Source organism: Ahaetulla prasina, chromosome 1 (genome assembly GCF_028640845.1).
Source record: "Ahaetulla prasina isolate Xishuangbanna chromosome 1, ASM2864084v1, whole genome shotgun sequence".
Lineage (NCBI taxonomy): Eukaryota > Metazoa > Chordata > Lepidosauria > Squamata > Colubridae > Ahaetulla > Ahaetulla prasina.
In genome coordinates, this window is record NC_080539.1 from 105,920,305 (window position 1) to 105,936,269 (window position 15,965).

General features: G+C 40.4%; 1 protein-coding gene across 1 annotated transcript in view; it reads left to right on the plus strand.

The window, feature by feature from the left end:
- The first annotated feature begins 3,401 nt into the window (after positions 1-3,401).
- The window catches only part of STX7 (syntaxin 7), a 40,610-nt gene continuing 28,046 nt past the window's right edge, over positions 3,402-15,965 (plus strand). The window contains exons 1-2 of the mRNA XM_058171653.1: positions 3,402-3,556; positions 13,171-13,311. Of these exons, the coding sequence (XP_058027636.1) occupies positions 13,227-13,311 (85 nt within the window). The 5' untranslated portion in view covers positions 3,402-3,556; positions 13,171-13,226. The remainder of the gene's footprint in view (positions 3,557-13,170; positions 13,312-15,965) is intronic.

Here is a 15,965-nt window from a genome sequence, read left to right on the forward strand (position 1 = left end):
AGATTTGAAGGCCCCCCTCCATGGTCTGATGTCAGACCCCTTTCAACTTCCAGAAGGTTGCGAAGACATGGTTCACACACACCCCCAGCCTCCCCAAGCAGGGATGAAATGCAAAATTTGTTACTACCCGTTCTGTGGGTGTGGCTTGGTGATGGGGGGGTAATGTGACTGGGTGGGTGTGGTCAACTTTTTTTTTTAATTTTTAAAAGCATTTTTCTACAACCTCTTCGGCTGAAGAGAAAAAATATTTTTAAAAGTAAAAAAAACAACCTCTGATGATCGCGCGGCTCAGCTGGGCATGGGGGGGAGGGCGGCAGGGATTATTGCTACCGGTTCTCCGAACTACCCGCCGCCATCACTACCAGATCGAGTGATCTGGTCTGAACCGGGAGCACTTCACCCCTGCCCCCAAGCATTGGGCTAGGGGTTGTGGTTGAGTCTAAAAATTAATAGTTTGGTTGGTCCGGCCTTTGGTAAGAAAGGTTTTCTTTTAATTTTATTTTTATTGGTTATTATGAGCTGCCTAAGATCACTGTATGAGATATAAGGACTTGTAAGTTATTCAAATAAATTAAATAAATATTAAAACCAACAGTAGCTAACAGAGCAGCTACAACAAATGCAACAAGGCAATAAATCAGGGGTTGGACTAGAAGGCCTCCAAAGTCCCTTCCAATTCTGTTGTTGTTATTATTGTTATTAAATAACTTCTAAGAGACTTGGAGATGATTGAAGTTGTAATGGGGCACATCTGATTGTGTGATTGTCCTCCCAGTCGGATATGGACAAATGGAGGATGCGGTCGTGTACAGGTCGTCCTCGATTTACAACAGTTCCATTTAGTGACTGTTCAAATTTACAGTGACCCTGAAAAAAGTGACTTATGACCGTTTTTCACACTTATGACCCTTGTGACATCCCCACAGTCATGTGATCAAAATTCAGACACTTGGCAATAGACTCGAAAACAGATGTATTATTTGTCTCAGTTGCTGGTGATCCTGGAATTTAAAAACACATGTAAAAAAAAAACCGAGAGTGCACCAACTACGGGAAGTTGGTTTTTTCACACTTATGACCGTTGCGACAACCCCATAATCATATGATCAAAATTCAGACATTTGGCAGTTGACTCATATTGTCGTGTCCCACTCCTCCGCTGACGGCCGGGTCAGGGAAATCCGAATCAGGCTTGCCTCTGCAGCTCTGCCCAAAGTCCTAGCAAAGTCCTCAGAGCAGGCAGGAGACCAGGAAGTGACTTCAGCAAGATAAGTTCGACTTTTGCCTGACTCAGAGACTGCCAGAAAGTAGATCCTTTATATAGGCCATGGGGTGTGGCTCCATGACTCAGCACTCATTAAGGCCTGCCCCTCCCTTCCTTCTGTTGCCTCCGCCTATCCAATCTTCTGATGCGAGGGTCACTCCAATCAGCTGTTGTTGGGGGTAAACCCTCCTCAGGCTCACCTGCTGTGGAGGAGGGGGAGGGGTCTAGCTGCTCCGTTTGCCTGGGCATGGAGTCAGGGCTGGGGCAGGGAGATGCTCCTTCTTCTGCAGTTTGTCTGGGCATGGAGCCAGGACTGGGGCTGGGAGGCATACATTCCTCCGTGTTCGGGAGCAGATAAGAAGGCCCCGGCTGCTCTGAGGGCGGGCAAGACACAACACATATTTACAATGGTTGCAGTGTCCCAAAGTCATGGATTGTATAGTTTTATTATTAATTTTAAACGGGGTTTTAATTTCTATATATTTTAAAATTTTAGGCAAAGTATAATAAGTTTTTTAATTTTGCATTTTATAGATTATTGTCTTGTCTGTTTTTATCTGCCTGTACACCGCCCTGAGTCCTTTGGGAGAAGGGCGGTATAAAAATTAAATAAATGAAATAAATGAATGAATGCTCCGTTTGCCTGGGCATGGAGTCAGGGCTGGGGCAGGGAGATGCTCCTTCTTCTGCAGTTTTTCTGGGCATGGAGCCAGGACTGGGGCTGGGAGGCATACATTCCTCCGTGTTCGGGAGCAGATAAGAAGGCCCCGGCTGCTCTGAGGGCGGGCAAGACACAACACATATTTACAACGGTTGCAGTGTCCCAAAGTCATGTGAAACCCTTTTCTCACCTTCTGACTAGCGATGTGAACGGAGAAGCCAGATACATTGAACAACCGTTTTACTAACTTAACAACTGCAGTGAGAAAAATAGTAAAATGGGCCCAAACTCACTCAACTGTCTCTCTTAGCAGCGTGAATTTTTGGGCTCAGTTGTGGTGGTAAGTTACTTATACTCTTATTTTCATGGATCTAAAATTCACTGTGGGGGAACCAGGATGTGAGAAAAGGAAGCCTGCCCCATGGAACTCACTAAAAATGTTATAATGCATATGGCAAGGGATTCAATGGACTGATATTAGGGGTGAAATCCAGCAGGTTCTGATAGGTTCTGGAGAATCGGTAGCAGAAATTTTGAGTAGTTTGGAGAATCGGTAAATACCACCTCTGGCTGGCTGCAAAGTGGGGTGGGAATGGAGATTTTGCAACATCCTTCCCCTGCCGTGCCAACAAGCCACACCCAAAGAACTAGTAGGAAAAAAAAATTGGATTTCACCCCTGGCTGATATATACCACACAACATGGTAAAACCATTATTGGCTTATTGAATAAAGTTTTAAGTGTGCATATTGTTCTGACATTTAGAGGTGCGTAGCATTTTGGAGAGCAGCCAAACAACAACAACACCCCGCTCTGTTCTTTTACAATATACAATTATTCACAAGGAAAAAAGGAAGGGAAGGTTCAGTTCAAGTAACATACTCTTAACTGTTTGGTTTGTATTACCTTTCGCTAGTGTCATGTTTCTGTGTGTGTGTGTGTGTGTGTGTGTGTGTGTGTGTGTGTGTGTGTGTGAGAGAGAGAGAGAGAGAGAGAGAGAGAGAGTTTAAAGCAGGGCTCTCCAACCTTGGCAACTTTAAGCCTGGAGGACTTCAACTCCCAGAATTCCCCAGCCAGCAAAGTTGGCTGGGGCACTCTGGGAGTTGAAGTCCTCCAGGCTTAAAGTTGCCAAGGTTGGAGACCTCTGCTTTAAAGGATCAGGCAGTTAAAAGATATTTTGTGGCAAATTGATTTCCGGGGACACAGTTTTAGTTGCCTCCACCGCCTTTTTTTCACACACGAGCCTGGTGGTTCGTTGTTGTTGTTGTTGTAGCTGTAGTTGATTGGGACAGAATCCCCGGCCAGCCAGGGGGGGGGAAAACACGTGTGCGCAAGACTCGTAACCGACCCACGCGTGTCTACAGTCTCCCCATCTCAGGTTGGGCCGACCGAAATCTCAGCTGTCAAGCGTCTTTTGGAAACGAGGCGGGGCCTGCCTCGGTTTTCTTCTCCTCCTTTTCCGGGAATAGCTCCTGCTGCAGTAAACGGGGTTGGGTTGAAGGGAGGGGCCATCTCCGGCGGATCAGCTGAGCGCTCGGACGATCCAAGTCCGGAACCCTGACAGCTGGCTGGCCCCGTCTGCGTCCACCCCCGGGACGCGCCGAGTGGCCAAATCTGCGAGCTTGGTGGGGGGTAAGAAGCGTCTGGATGAGGGGGGGGGGTGTCCTGCTTCGGGGCTGCCCCTGTTCCCTCGCGGGCTGTGTGCGTGGCATAGCTCAGGTGGACCGCCGCCCCGCTGCAATCCCAAGGGAAGGATTGGGGGAACCGTGGGGAGTGGGGCTGACACTCTTTGGTGGATGGGGGGGGGGCAAGATAAGCGAAGACTCGCTGGGCCCAATTTCCCAGCTGAACACTGAGGCTGCTACGCTGGCTGGTAGTTCCGCATTTCTCCCCACCCCTACATTGGGGGAGCCGCAGGTTAATTTGCGCCCGCAGCTCTCCTCCTGCTTCAAGTAGCCCCCTGCGCCTCGCCGATCCTGACCCTTGGATACGTTTGCTCCTGCGCTTTTCCTCGGGGTTATCCTACAAGCGGGCGAAGTCTCTCTCTCTTTCTCTCTCTCTGCCTGGCCTCCCCTGCTTTTCCTGCCCTTGGTTTCCTGATGCGGTGGAATTTCGCCTCCCTTTCCTGCTGAGCGGGAGAGCCAGCTCTGCGCTGCCGAGACGGGTTTTTTTTGTGTTGTTGTTTTTGCAGCATCCCTGGCAAGGCGAAGAGCGAAGGTGATTAATTGCGGGGGTGCCTTGTGCCGGCGGACTATGGAGGAGGCCCGTGTGGTTGACAGCCAGGCAGGGGAAATGAGCCCCATCCTTTTTCTGGCTTTTGCTCAGCGCCTCGTTTCTCTGGGCGGAGCAGTCATGTGAGGGTGATCATTTGGGAAAAATGCGATTCCTTATGGGCTAAAAAGCCTTCGGAGGAAGGGGAAACGGGGATTAAGCCTGAGCGTAAACATACATCCGTGCATGGGTGTTTTTTTACACCGGAGTCCTGAGTTCTTGTAGGTGGATGACCGTGCTGCTAAAGTCTCCCTTGTAGAAGTTTGCAATAGAATACATTGTTGGTGTGAAGAGGCCAAAGACGTGGAGAAAATCTGCCTAAAATGTATGCAATCCCCAGAAGTGGAAAACAACTGTTAATGGCACATGATCAATCAGTCACGAAAAGGCCCACATTCCTTCTCAATTTTAAGTGAACTAAACTCCTTTTAGTTTATTACAGTCTCCCTGTCATATATAGGTAGTGGGGCTATATACAGTAAGGCTTTGGGTTTGTTTAACCATGGTTAATTAAAATTGCAGTTGCCTGGATTCACAACCACTTAACATGTTAAAACCATTTTTAGAAAAGCTTGGTGTGGGTTGGCAGGACCGAGGACTATGCAACTGGAGAATGTTGAAAGACGTGAGATAGGTATCTCTTACCCTCCCTGCCATTGTTTTTCACATTGATAAGAATTAGCTACTAAAATTCAGATTGCCTTAAAGAAGCAAGACTAGTAGTAGGAAACAGAAGAAATCTCTTTTAAATTGTTTGTGTATGTATGTATGTATGTATGTATGTATCTTTTTTGAATGTAGCACATTGACTGGTATTCTTGTAACTTTACTTTTTCCAGTGAATGCTGTTAATCAGACCCTTTGGTTCTTCCTTGGAATTAACGCTTTCCAGTCTAGACTGCAAAGAGTGAAGTTTGACAACCTCATTCTGCCTCTTCTATCCTACCCAAAACAGGGTGATTGGGAAAGTCTGCAGTGAAACTCTTGAGAGTTAATGTGCACATTTGTCAATGTAAAGAAGATTAGAAAGTGAGAAAAAAGGCTTCTGGGTGAAAGAGTCCTGGGGGGGGGGAACTAGTTCACTTATTAAGTTCACAATTAATTAAAATTAATAATTGAACTTGGTTGATTGGAACACAAATGTTTGAACCCAACTAGACTATATTTATGACACACAAGACCAGCCTCTATTATAAATTTATAATTAAGCATGTAACCCAGGATTAACTTAACTCTTGTTGTCTTTTTTTTGGGGGGGGGGAATGCTGTGGTGTTGGAAGCCTTATAATGTTTTAAGAGGAGATTAAACAAAAATCATGGCACAAGGTTGTCAATAGCTTCTAAACTAGCTTGACAAAACTTAATAAGCCCTTGCTTTTCAGTGTATTGTGTTATCATTTATATTCTTGATTTATTGTGTATATGTGTTTTTATATATATGTACTGTATTTCCCCGAAAATAAGTCCCTGTCTTATATTTTTTTGAACTCTAAAATAAGCGCTTGGCTTTATTTTTGGGAAGGTCTTATTATTTTGGGGCACATAGAGAAAGATGGGGCTCCTCTTGCCATCTTACCTGATTTCCAGCTCTGTCTCCCTAACCCTAACCAGAGGAAATGGCAGGGACCAGCTGCACATGCGTTTAAATATTTTCGGGATGGGCTTATTTTCAGAGAGGCTTATTTTAGCGCATGCGTTCCAAAGACTGATTGGACTTATTATCAGGGAATGTCTTATTTTTGGGGAATCAGGGTGTATATATGTGTGTATGTATACACACACACACACAGCACACACACACACACAAATAGTAGTAATGGGTACACCTTAGGTCTAGGATCAGGAAGCAATACGTTTCTCATTGCTAATTGCTGGAAGGGCTGAACTGCATCCTCCCTCTGTGGGAACTAAATGCTGGATTGACCAGAAGAGTTGCTCCTAATTTCCTAAGTGGAAAAACAGGTTAGAAAAGATGCAAGTAATCATCCTCCATATGGTTTTCCTCTCTTTCCATTTGTAGTCTTTTGAGGGCTTTTGATTCTTTTATTTTTATTTTTAAATCTGAGTGGAAGAGACATTTCAGTCCATTTTTGCTGAGATGCTGTTTCAAAATTTAAGGAATGTTTGCAAAGTATTTAGGTAAGTACTTAAGTATTCGAAAGATCAAGGCTTAGTCAGGTTGGCATCTCAACTAGTTATTTGAATAAACCCCTCTGTTGAAAATTTGTACATTGCTGTTTATACGTTTTGTCATCAATAGTATAACTAATATTAAAAGGTTTTTTTTTTAGATTGACAGCAATTCTAATTTGAGTTCCATTGAATAATATTAGGGATGCCAAGGAATTGTGTGTGAATTTCTGCTGATTGTGCAATCAGTCTTGCAGTTTGAAACAATGGCTGTTTTCATTAAATGATATTAAATTATCATGTGGTTAGTTTGATTTTGGCTTGGTGTGAATCCACCCATACTGTTTTATAATGCCTGATTTATAGAGTCATGTGTTATGAGCAAACCAGTCAACTGGAATTTAGTTAGCAAAGTGCAGATAAATGAACAGTGGCATTACACTATGTAGGAAGTCAGCCAAGGAATAGTATCTACATTTGACTTCAGTTGAGGCCCACAAATGTAGATGTCTTCCTCTTGGAAGAGGGTTGGTGATATCATCCAGAGCAGGGGTCCAACCTTGGTCCCTTTAAGACTTGTGGACTTCAACTCCCAGAGTCCGGCTGAGGAACTCTGGGAGTTGAAGTCCACAAGTCTTAAAGGGACCAAGGTTGGAGACCCCTGATCCAGAGCATCATGGAAAATGTAAGTGCTACAGGGATATTGGCAGAAATCTCACACTCATGTTAATCTTCAAAGGGAAACTTCTGTAGGATCTCAACTCCCCCATTAATGGAATCTGCCTTTCCAATCTCAGAGAGACAACCATCCAGTATATTTGCCAGTTGAGATGAACTTCAACTTTATAAGCCTTCTTTAAGTTCAGAAAAGGCTGGTGCCTGAATATTAAAACATAAATCTGTGACTTTAAAATTTCCCGATGTATTTGAAAGATAGTCCATTAGCAAAATATCAGTGGAATGGCTTGCCTCCAGAAGTTGTGGGTACTCCATAACTGGAGTTTGTAAGAAGAGATTGGACAGCCATTTGTCTGGAATAGTATAAAGCAGGAGTGTCAAATTCACGTCATGGCATCACATGACGTATAGGGACTTTTTTCCCCTTTCGCTAAACTGGGCATGGGGGTGGCCACCGCATGACGCATCCGTCCTGTTGGCCAGGAGTTTGACAGCCCTGGTATAAAGTCTCCTGCTTGAGCAGGGACTAGAAGATCTCCAAGGTTCCTTCCAACTCTATTATTCTTAGTTAAACTATTTTAGTTGCTTTCTTTTTTTCTAAAACAAAATCAGAACCTAATCCCAGCTTTAAGTTAGCTAAATGTGCAAACAACATATTGCTGATGCTTCTGGTTGTTGTATAATCACAATTCAGTTAAAGAGTTCTTTGTAATAATTAAGCTAAAATGAATATCTATTTTTAAAGTGCATTTGTTTCACTCAAGTAATTTGCTGAATTGCTCCAGTCATCTTATTAGACTTTTCCTGGGAATTCTGGAATGTTACATATTGAACAGTTGGGGTGTCAAACTTGATTTCGCATCAGGGTTGTGTTTGACCTCGGAGGGCCGGTGGGGAGGGGGTGTAGTCATGGTGGGTGTGGCCAGGGGGCGTGGCCATGGTGGGTGTTTGACACAGGCTCAAGATGCATTTTTTCCCCTTCTTTCTTTCCACAGTTCTTTACTATAACCATTTTCCTATCTCTTCTACCAAATACTACTGGCAAACATTTATTACTTATTCTTCATACGCCACTAAACTTTTTATTTCTAAATTTATACCCTATTGTTTAATAGTAAATTGCTTTTTGGGGCAGAAAAGCTATTTATACTATTGTATTTTTATTATTAAACTAATAATAAAAATACAATAGCATAAATTACATGATAATACAAGATCTAACAGCAGAGGTAAATTTCCAGGATAGTAAATAGAAATGTCTATCAATTATAGATTGTTGATTGTAGGTTAAATGGACCTACATTATGTAAAATCTGACGTTAAACTGTAGCATTAACATAGGATATTCCTTGTTTTCTATCTAGATCAGGCACTTACTTGAGGCCACATAATTGTAATCCAATCCAATCCAATCCAGCCCTGCACCACTCTGCCGGCCAAAAACGGGCCGTGCGGAGGCCTCACACAGCCTGTTTTTGGCCAGAAGAGGCACTGCGGGCCAGTCCTTTGATATTTCCAGTCTGGCCTCATGGGCCAGATTTAAGCACCCTGCAGGCCAGATCCAACCCGCAGGCCTTGAGTTTGATACCCCTGGTCTAGTCAGTACTGTAGTACGATTATATGGATTTAATAAGTGTGCCTACTTTTATTCCATATTTCCTTTCTTAGATTGGCTTTGTCTTCTTAGATTCTGAGCGAATTATTAATCAGATTTGAAAAGATACCATGTTTTGAAAATGTTGAAAACCACCAGGTTCCAAATGTACATGGTACACCTGAAAAACCTTAAATGTAGATATGGGTTGCTTACAAAATGGCTGTGGAACTTGTTTTAGGTGTGCAAAGACTGGATTCATGCCTGACGATCAGAAGTATGCTGCTACTGTCCCCCTATATGGAAGGAAATGTAGCAAGAGTAAATGCAAAAAGTATGGTTAAATGTGTCTTGGAAGATATCTGGTGGAATTACGATGTTATCAAGGCCCACGCAACTGACGCTCAGAGATCAAAGAAGTTAGACTTTACTAAGGAATCCTTATGCTAATTTTGGGATAAATGTAAAAACTTGGAAACTGCAGAAGGAATTTATAGGTTTCATTATACTGAGTCAAAACCTTTTTGGATGATTTGAAGTGCTTTGTCCCAGATTTCTTGGCCTCCATTGAATTGTGATTTATAAGATGAATTGCCAATGGACTTGCTTAGATCAGGATTGGCGTCCCCACAATCTTTCATAGAATGAAAGGCAGAGAGCAACAGTTGAGAAATATGGTGTCAGGCACTGAGATATATATCAGTGTGAGAAAGTTTGTTCCACATTTGTTAAACTAGAGAAAGCACATAATAAAGTAAATAGCTTTGGGTTTTGGAAAGTTTTAGATGGAACTGGAGTGAGTTGCTGAATTCAAAACAAGACTATATGAGAGAAAAGCAGGTGAAAATAAATGTAAAACTTGAATATGGTTCAGCGATCAACAGGAAGGATAGGGCGTCATGGTTGTTTAATGCTTTTATGAATAAAGTATAAAGGATGTTGTGATTTTAGAAGGGGACTGGGTGTGCATGCAACTGTGTGATGTTCATGTTTATAATTACTGTCATATTGTTGGCTAGGTCCTGAATAATTTGGAACATATAGTAGCTTGCATGATGCCAAGAAGCATATAGATCTGAGAATTAATGTACCAAGAAGGCAAGGTAATTGGGTATGACAAGAAAAACTGAATAGTTCTTAGCTATGCATACAATAGGTGGCAAAATAGCTAGAGCAGGCACATGCATTTTGTACATTGGCAGAATGTTTTCTAAATAGGAGAAAAAAGCTAGATAAATTGTAAGACTTACAAATTTTGGTAGAAAGATGACACAGGGTAGTATGTGATCCATCATGGAGAAAATCTATATGGTCACTAAGAATCAAAATTGTCTTAATGGCACAAAATCAAACGTATGGTCCCTGGTGAGGAATGAATGTTAAAATAAGTAAAAATCAGCCAGTCAATCAATCAATCAGAATCAGAAGACCTTGGAGATCTTCTAGCCCAGCCCCCTGCTCAAGCAGGAGACTCTATAACATTTCAGACAAGTGACTGTCCAGTCTCTTCTTAAAAATCTCCAGTGATGAAGCACCTACAACTTCTAAAGGCAAGCTGTTCCACTGGTTAATTGGCCTCGCTGTTAGGAAGTTTCTCTTCAATTCCAGGTTGCTTCTCTCCTTGATTAGTTTCCATCCATTGTTTCTTGTCCTGCCCCTTTGGTGCTTTGGAAAATAAGTTGACCCCCTCCTCTTTGTGGCAGCCCCTCAAGTATTGGAATACTGCTATCATGTCCCCCCCCCTTGTCCTCCTTTTCTCTAGACCAGCCAAACCCAAATTCTGCAACCATTCTTCTTACGTTTTAGTCTTCAGGCCTTTAATCGTCTTAGTCAGGCATAAGAGTATATGTTCTGCCTCTTTTGTTAAATGAAAGGAGCAGTGGAGCGTGTTTGGAGAAATGTAAAAGTAAATAATTGCATGCACTTAAGACCTGAGTGGTAAAACCAGAAGTAGATCAAGAATGAATGGGAGCTGAATGAACGTGGATCAATACAGTGAGTGACCAGTATAAGAAGAAGTGGTTTGTTCAAGGAAACTGAATGAATGATTAACTTTCATAACAAATAATTGGAAGAAGTACCTAGCTGTTGGAGAGGGAGGGGAAGACTGGGAAAGCTGGAATTTTTGAGTTCTTGAAAATGATATAGATGGAAAGTCCAAAGATGGAAAGAAAAAACCAATTGTATTGAAATGATGAATCAGTTCAAACAAGGATGAACTGCAAAGATAGAAAGGTATAGTGAGGCATAGGGAAGGATGTTTGTAATACACTACATTTTTGCTATTTCAATATTTTTATTTACTTTGCTTTTTTATACCACAGTCCTTTGTTGCCTCACCTTATTATATGTTGCTTATCCCAAAAGGGGAATAGGGTGATAGGAATGGTGGTTGGTTTTATTTTAGAGTAAAAATATTTTGTGTTTTTAAAGAAAACCTGCTGATTTTTCAAGATTAATATCTTACACAATGGGATGAAGGAAACCCTGACCTAATGAGTTCAATAAGTCTATGGGAAACTTCTTTTACCTCTATATGCCAAATTCTGCAGAAATTGCTAAAGGCTGAAAACGGAGAAAGAGGAAATATCACCATGTGTAAAGATGACACTGTAGTAAAAGGAATTGAAAAAGAACTTAAAAATAGGTTTAAAAAACTGCAACTTGCATCTTTATTGTGGCTTCTGCTAGGATGTTTTTTTGAAATTGGGTGGAAGGCTTCATAATGTTCTTATTCATCGGTCTTAAGCATTCTTAGAAATATCTCAGCTACTTCTTGACTTATTTTCTTTTCTTTTTTTAAACGTACATCTGACAAATAAGTTTTAACAAAAGCGTTTTATGTACACAGAAGAGGTAAGTTTGCAGAGATAAACCTTCCTGAAATAGGCAAAAACAATTCTGTTCTCTTTTATCCTTCATGATGTCTGAGGATTATATAATTCACTGAACCTGGAAGATAACAGTTTGGGGAAAACTGATGCAGAATGCAGAATAACAGAGTTGGAAGGGACCTTGGAAGTTTTCTAGCCCAACCTCCTGTTCAAGCAGAACACCTTATTTCATTTCGGACAAATCGCTGCCCAATCTCTTCTTAAAAGTCTCCAGTGATAAATACCTTCTGGACGCAAGCCATTACATTGGTTAATTGTTCTCACTGTGAGAAAAATGCTTCTGAGTTCTAGAATGGATCTCTTTTTGTTAATTTCAATCTGTGTTAGATGTGTATTTGTTCAAGCGCATCTTTGTATAGAAATGCGTTGGTCTTTTCTACATAGACAGTTTTTCAGAGCTGCGTCTTCCTTCCCCATCTAGCTGTCCTTACTTATTAGTGTGATTCCTTTGGGATTTGCTCGAAGTCTTAACTGCCCTCAATGTCTCATTCTCCTGAACTCTCCTTTTGCTCCCTTGATAAGCTATCGTTCCTCCTTAGGGGTACAAATGCCAACATGAAAGCAAATCTTTCAGAAGAAATGGGAAAGCTATGAAAAAAAACACCATATGGAATATGAAAAGGAACTAAAACAGAATGTAACATTTCTTTAAAAATGTTACAGCTAGTAAAAGGAAAGGAAATTGTGTGCCATATTATTTTTTTTACATGGGAACCCAACAGTAACCTTTGGGATTCTGGTTATGCAGATGTACAGTATTGATATATTTGGGTATTTGTTACTGTCTGTGGGGATTCTCAGTCTTCTAGGTCAGGGGTCTCCAACCTTGGCAACTTTAAGACTTTGCTGGCTGAGGGATTCTGGGAGTTGAAGTCCACAAATCTTAAAGTTGCCATGGTTGGAGACCCCTGTTCTAGGTCATGGTTGTCCCAAAGATGCTTTTTCAAAAGGCAACTGGACGTTCTTGTTTTTTCCTGGAAGACGTTTCACTTCTCGTCCAAGAGCTTCTTCTATTCTGAAGAAGAACTGAAGAAGCTTCTTGGATTAAAAGTGAAACGTCTTCCAGGAAAAAACAAGAACGTCCAGTTGCCTTTTGAAAAAGCACCTTTGGGATATCTGTTACTGATTTCAAGAAGGATTGGATTTTTCTGATTGTAGAAATGTAGGAGATTGATAGCTACACATTTTTACCTTTAGGTGTTTTCTGTTTTGGCTAATCTGAAAAGGGGAAGATGTTCTATTATAGATTTTTATTATAGAAATATCCAGTAATGTGTATTTTTGGAATGATAATATGATGCACATATGGGTAATATGTTTTATTCAGATTAAGACATTATAATATATACTGTTGCTGTTATTATTTGTATTTATATTTTTAGTTTTGTACCTTTTGATAATCTAAAACAAGAGTTTATTTTATTATATAATAGTACTGATACTGAAGAGAGTTGGAAGTAATCTTTTTTTTTTTGTGTTATTCTTGTGTTTGTTTTTAATGTCAAATTTTAAACATTCCGGGTTATTCCCATCTCTCATCTTCTCTCTTTTTTTGTGATTTTGTATTTTAACCTTTTTCTTCAATTTTTTTTTTTAAAGAAAGGACTTCATTAATGTGGGTTCTACAGCACAGTTCCTCATTGTGCGTAAGTCCTTAAACTGTGTTTGTTTATTTTCAGGTATTGTTACTTAGTGGTTCCTGAACTCTATGACTTTACTGGGGTTATAATACACCATGGAGTATAATGCAAACAGTGCTGGGGATGCTAACCAGTTGGCCCAACGTATAACATCTAATATACAGAAAATCACACAATGCAGTAAGTTAACTATTCAAATTAACAATTTTTTGACTGATGCAAATTTAGAAACTTCATTTAAAAGAGATTTTAAATGTCCATAAGTAAATAGCATGCTGTCATTTTTGTAATGCTTGACTTTATTAGTTAGGCAGTGATATTTTGGGCCTGTTGTGTGGCAAATGTTTGGCACTAGCTAGTAATTAAACCTCTTGATAGTCTTATCTAAAGTATATATTTTGAGTGGTGAAGAAATAAGAGTGAATTCACCTTGTGTAATGTTTTTATGCTAAGAAAACACTGCAAACAAAATTGGCCTGGAAACATCCTTTCCCCACATAGAATCTGAATATACACCATTCAATTTCCTCGCTTTATTACCTGTTATTAAACATTGGGGGGGATTATAAACAGAAATTATTTTTGCTGTTTTAAATGATGAAGTGCTAATTCAAGACAGGTATTCATATGTAAAAAATAGAGCAAAGCTCTTGTTAAAATAGAAGTATTGCAGGAATGTTTATGCTTCATATTAATTGGTGAAATGAATGTGGTAAAAGGCGTCAGTATGAGGTTTACGCTTTTCATCCCCCAAAACCTAAAGAAAATTAGCAGTGCACAATGGATAACTCAGTTTTATTTGTTCAGCGCATTTGGCTTCATATGAATGTAGACCCAGAGTTTTATAAGAACAACAGAAAATGTATAATATATAATGTTATAGCGGTTGAATTTCATGAGTATGTGAATTAGATTTCTACAGAAATTCGTTGGTGTTTGTGCTAAAGATTTCCTGATGGTGTTTTCCCAATTCCTAACTGTTGATTCAGTTTGCTTGTAAGTACCATAATAGCCCAAGTGCTATTTTATAAGGGATGTGCCCCAAACAGTCAGTTTCAATTGGTCTCTCCACCCAGTTTGAAGCAAACAGATCCAGGCAGAGGTGGAGAAGTGAAGTGGAGAAGATGTAAGACTAGCAATGGCAGCATGTGGCAATTAGAAGAGGTCAGAAGTAAAGAAAAGGCTCTCCATTTTGGTTTGTCTAGACCAGGGCTATCAAACTCGCGGCCCACAGGCCATATGTGTCACGCGCTGGGCCACTCCCACCCCTGGTTTAGCAAAGGGAGAAAAAGTCACATAACGTGACGCTGCCATGACACCACGAGTTTGACACCCCTGGTCTAGACCAGGGGTCTCCAACCTTGGTCCCTTTAAGACTTGTGGACTTCAACTCCCAGAGTTCCTCAGCCAGCTTTGCTTTGCGGCAAAGCTGCAAAGTCCACAAGTCTTAAAGGGACCAAGGTTGGAGACTCCTGGTCTAGACTAAGCACCACTTAAAATTGTCCAAACAACTGAACCATGAAGTACATTTTCTGTTTTGTACCCTCCTCTATGTTATTACTTATTATTATCACCCAACTCCAGTGGATTCTAGCATATAACAATATATCTAATTTACAAAATGTGGATTCTCTTCCAGTGTGGAAATACTCAACCAGATCTGATGATTAATAATTAGTTTTTATGAGGCCCTGGTAATTTTCAAGGTACATGTTTTTCAGCATCTCGGGCTCCACATTATTATATAGCTTTGTGATTAAATGTAGTAAGGAAGTGGAGTCCCAGGAGGGAGGGGTTGCATTCCAGAGAAGTAAGAGGCAACTCAGTCCAGATGTCATGTGTGAGAAAAATGCCCTCCCTAGCAGTTCACAGAGTATATTGCAGTTCCAAATAGTAGAATCCTCAATCTGTCAAAACTTACAAGAGTGAAAATCGTAAAGAACTCAGCTTGGGAGAATCACCATATGCCATTCTTGTTTCTGGGCTTGACATCTTAATGCTGATATATTTCTGTCTATAAAATTACAATTCAACATTTGGATAACAAAGGTCTCTTTTTTTGTGAGCTCATAAATAAATCTATATAATAGAAGAGTGACAATAGTTGTAACATTTTTTTTATTTCGATGTATCTCCTTTTTAAAAATGGGAGTCCTAACATTACCAGTGTAACACTATTCAAATGGAGGAGGGATGCATCTTGGAAAACCCCAAAATTTTCAGAAATATAAAGAATCCTGGTCAGTTTAATCTGCAAAAGGAGCAGGCAAACTGTCAAGAATCATCTGATATTACAGTTTTTGAAATCTCATGCTAAATGACTGCTTTGCTTTGTTTTTCTAAAGGCATTGCTTTTCTTCGCACCATCCTTTTGAGTAGACACAATTTCTAATGAAACAATGTCCCTATTTAAAAATCTATACAAACCAGGGTTGTTGTTGTTGTTTTTTAAAAAAATCATCTGTGTTATGACAAACGCACAAAATCCTTACTACTTGAATATCCTTGCTTCTTTTCCTGTTAAAGATTGGCATTCAACCATGTTGCTATCCTAGATTTTCAAAGCCGTGAATAATTTTAGTGAATGCTCATTAAATCCATTCTAAAATCATTGCAGGCTTATTATGCATATGAATAACAAGCTGAACAATGGCGCTTTCAAGAATAGTAGAGAGAGCAAACCAAGAGTGGACTGATCTGGATGGCATATTGAACAAAAACAATTGTTTTTTTATTATGAGATTAAGGCTAGCTTGCTCCCAGGATTATACATTTGCTCTTCCTTCTCCCATGTGGCTACAGAGATATTGGAAAGCGTTCGCTACAAGCTAAAA